This window comes from Cryptomeria japonica, chromosome 8, assembly GCF_030272615.1.
Source record: "Cryptomeria japonica chromosome 8, Sugi_1.0, whole genome shotgun sequence".
NCBI lineage: Eukaryota > Viridiplantae > Streptophyta > Pinopsida > Cupressales > Cupressaceae > Cryptomeria > Cryptomeria japonica.
The window spans coordinates 484,624,792-484,627,312 of record NC_081412.1 but is presented as its reverse complement, the minus strand read 5'-3'; the positions used below and the strand labels follow the sequence as shown (position 1 = coordinate 484,627,312).

The 2,521-nt window shown below is 34.8% G+C and overlaps 1 protein-coding gene across 1 annotated transcript; it reads right to left on the bottom strand.

Moving 5' to 3' along the window:
* Positions 1 to 1,751: 1,751 nt before the first annotated feature.
* On the bottom strand, positions 1,752 to 2,282 carry LOC131077246 (uncharacterized). The gene has a single exon (XM_058014698.2). The coding sequence runs from the start codon at positions 2,280 to 2,282 to the stop codon at positions 1,752 to 1,754; it is 531 nt and encodes a 176-aa protein (XP_057870681.2).
* Positions 2,283 to 2,521: the final 239 nt, after the last annotated feature.

The window sequence follows — 2,521 nt, the reverse complement described above, 5'->3', positions numbered from 1 at the left end:
AAATAAAGTTTAATAAAATCTAAAAAATATTTGGTTTTGAAAAAAAATTCTATTAAAGTATATTTAAACATAATTGAAAAAATAAAAATAAAAATAACATACTTGAAAAAAGTAGAAGCCTTCAACCAAAATCTTGAAAAAAATTCGAAATCTTCGCCCCTTTGTAATCTTCGCCACTTTATATCCAAAATGCCGCAAAAAAATTGATTTAATTAAAAAATCAATTTTATTAATTCGCACTACTTCAAATTCATATTTAAAAATGAAAAAATTAATTGCTTTTATATTTTTTATTAATTCGCACTACTTCAAATTCATATTTAAAAACGAAAAAATTAATTGTTTTTATATGATGTCAATATATCCTCATGTGTTATGTGAATGTGCATAGCAATCTCTTCATGGACGATACACGTGTATGTACACATAATCCTCAATGGATGCTAATATGCAGTATATCTTCTACTACTACCACTACCCAAGACTCCCGATTAATAAAATTATATACTTGGGTAAGGCAGCGAATAGACATGACCCTTTTGTGGGGGGGGGAGGGGCAAAGACAAAGGAGGCGTGACTTTAAGTAAATGACCGATAGAAGACAAGTCTAAAACAATGGTTAAGCAAAATAAAACTTAGTCAAACAATTGAACAAACAAAATTAAGTAAATAAGAAATCGCATATATATATATATATATATATATATATATATATATATATATATATATATATATATATATATAATACAATGATATCTCCTGTGCTATAATAACATCAATGCTCCCTCTTAGCTAAGGAGATATCTTTCCAAATATATATGTCATGGAGTCTCTCAACATGACATACTCAATGGCTACACCCATTTGAGGAAGAAGGGTCCATCACAGAGTCACTCAACGTGATGTCTACCATGGCTGCTCCCATGTGTGGAAAGGAATATGTGCACAAGTGCCCATCACATAGTCACTCAACATGATGTCGTCATGGAGTCACTCAACATGACGTCCACCATGGCTACTCCCAGAGGGTGGATAAACACTAGAAAGAGAATCATCACATAGTCTCTCAACGTGATATTGTCATGGAGTCACTCAACATGACATCCACCATGGCTACTCCCAGAGGGTGGAAAGAGTCACATCTCTATCTTAGAGATGGACAAGGGCTTTCACCCCAAATTTCTCCATCTAGTAGAAAAAATGCATTAACAAGGGCTTTCACCTCAAATTTCTCCGTCTTAGAGAAAAATGCATTAACAACAAATAACACAAATTACTGATGCTAAGCCTCCCTCTCAACAAGGGCTTCAAGCACTAGTATCAACCTCTTGACCTTCTCGTCCAAGGTTGCCTCTATTGGTTTCTCAGACTCCCTCTGAATGTTAATTCCTCCTCTTCAAATAAACTAAATGACTTTAGAATAAGAAACCTTCTGAATCAACTTTAGAGCTTGGCTCCTTCTAAGATGTCCCCATAGCAATTTCTGTAGTAGAAGCAAGTTGTGTAGGTCTTAATTTGCAATCTCGAGCAAAGTGACCATACTTGTCACACCTGAAACACTGAATGTGAGAGAAATCCCTCTTCTTCTTCTTCGGATCTGTGGTAGAATCTGATTCACTGTCTCTATTCCTTTTTCTTCTTTTGCCTCTTTCTCTAGAAGTATGTGTAGCAAGAACTTGATTTTCTACAGCATGACGGTTTCACCTAATTCCTCTTGCTACCAACCTGGACTCTTCTTGAATACAATCAACTCAAAGATGATCAAACTTGGGCAACTTAGATCCCCCACTGATGCTTTGGATGAAAGGATCCCAAGATTGGGGAAGACCATTTAATGCCAACATAACAAGATCTCTATCTGTAATTATGTCTCCAATAGCGCTCAACTGATCTCTCAAATTAGCAATCTTCATAAAGAATGAGATGACTGAATCTTCTTTATCCATTTTTACATGGCGAAGTTGTTGTCTCAAAGCAAGGGCTTTGATGGTGTTGTTGATCTCATACACGCCTTTTAGAGTATCAAACATTTCTTTAGCTAACTTTGGCTTGGAGATGATCAGTACTAGGTGATTCATCACAGAGTCTATCAAGATCTTCCTAGCTTTTGTGTCATTCTTCTTCCATTGTGTTTTCTCAGTCTCATCGGAAGGCTCAGGCACTTCTTTCTCCACGAACTTGAGAATATCATTATCTTCTAATGCAATTAGAACCCTAAACTTCCAAGAGGTAAAGTTAGAGGCACCATGAAGTCTATCTTTGACCTTGAGTCCGTTCACCATTCTCGATGCTAAGATAGATGTCCTAAGGAGAAAAGAAGAGTATTTTGGTGTTTAACTATTTCTGATCATAATCTTTTTTGAAACCTGACTTTGATACCATGTTAATTTTTTGGATCAAAATTGAAATTACAAAGATACAAAGCAATATTTGTGATATTACTGTTCTAATTAAAAAATTATATCAAAGTATATCTCCTGTTGCTGAAGATATCGATTATGATTATTGATATATTTCTTCA

Bases quoted from the DNA above. Each gene is read 5' to 3' on its own strand.
- LOC131077246 (XM_058014698.2), bottom strand. From the start codon at position 2,282: ATGGTGAACGGACTCAAGGTCAAAGATAGACTTCATGGTGCCTCTAAC.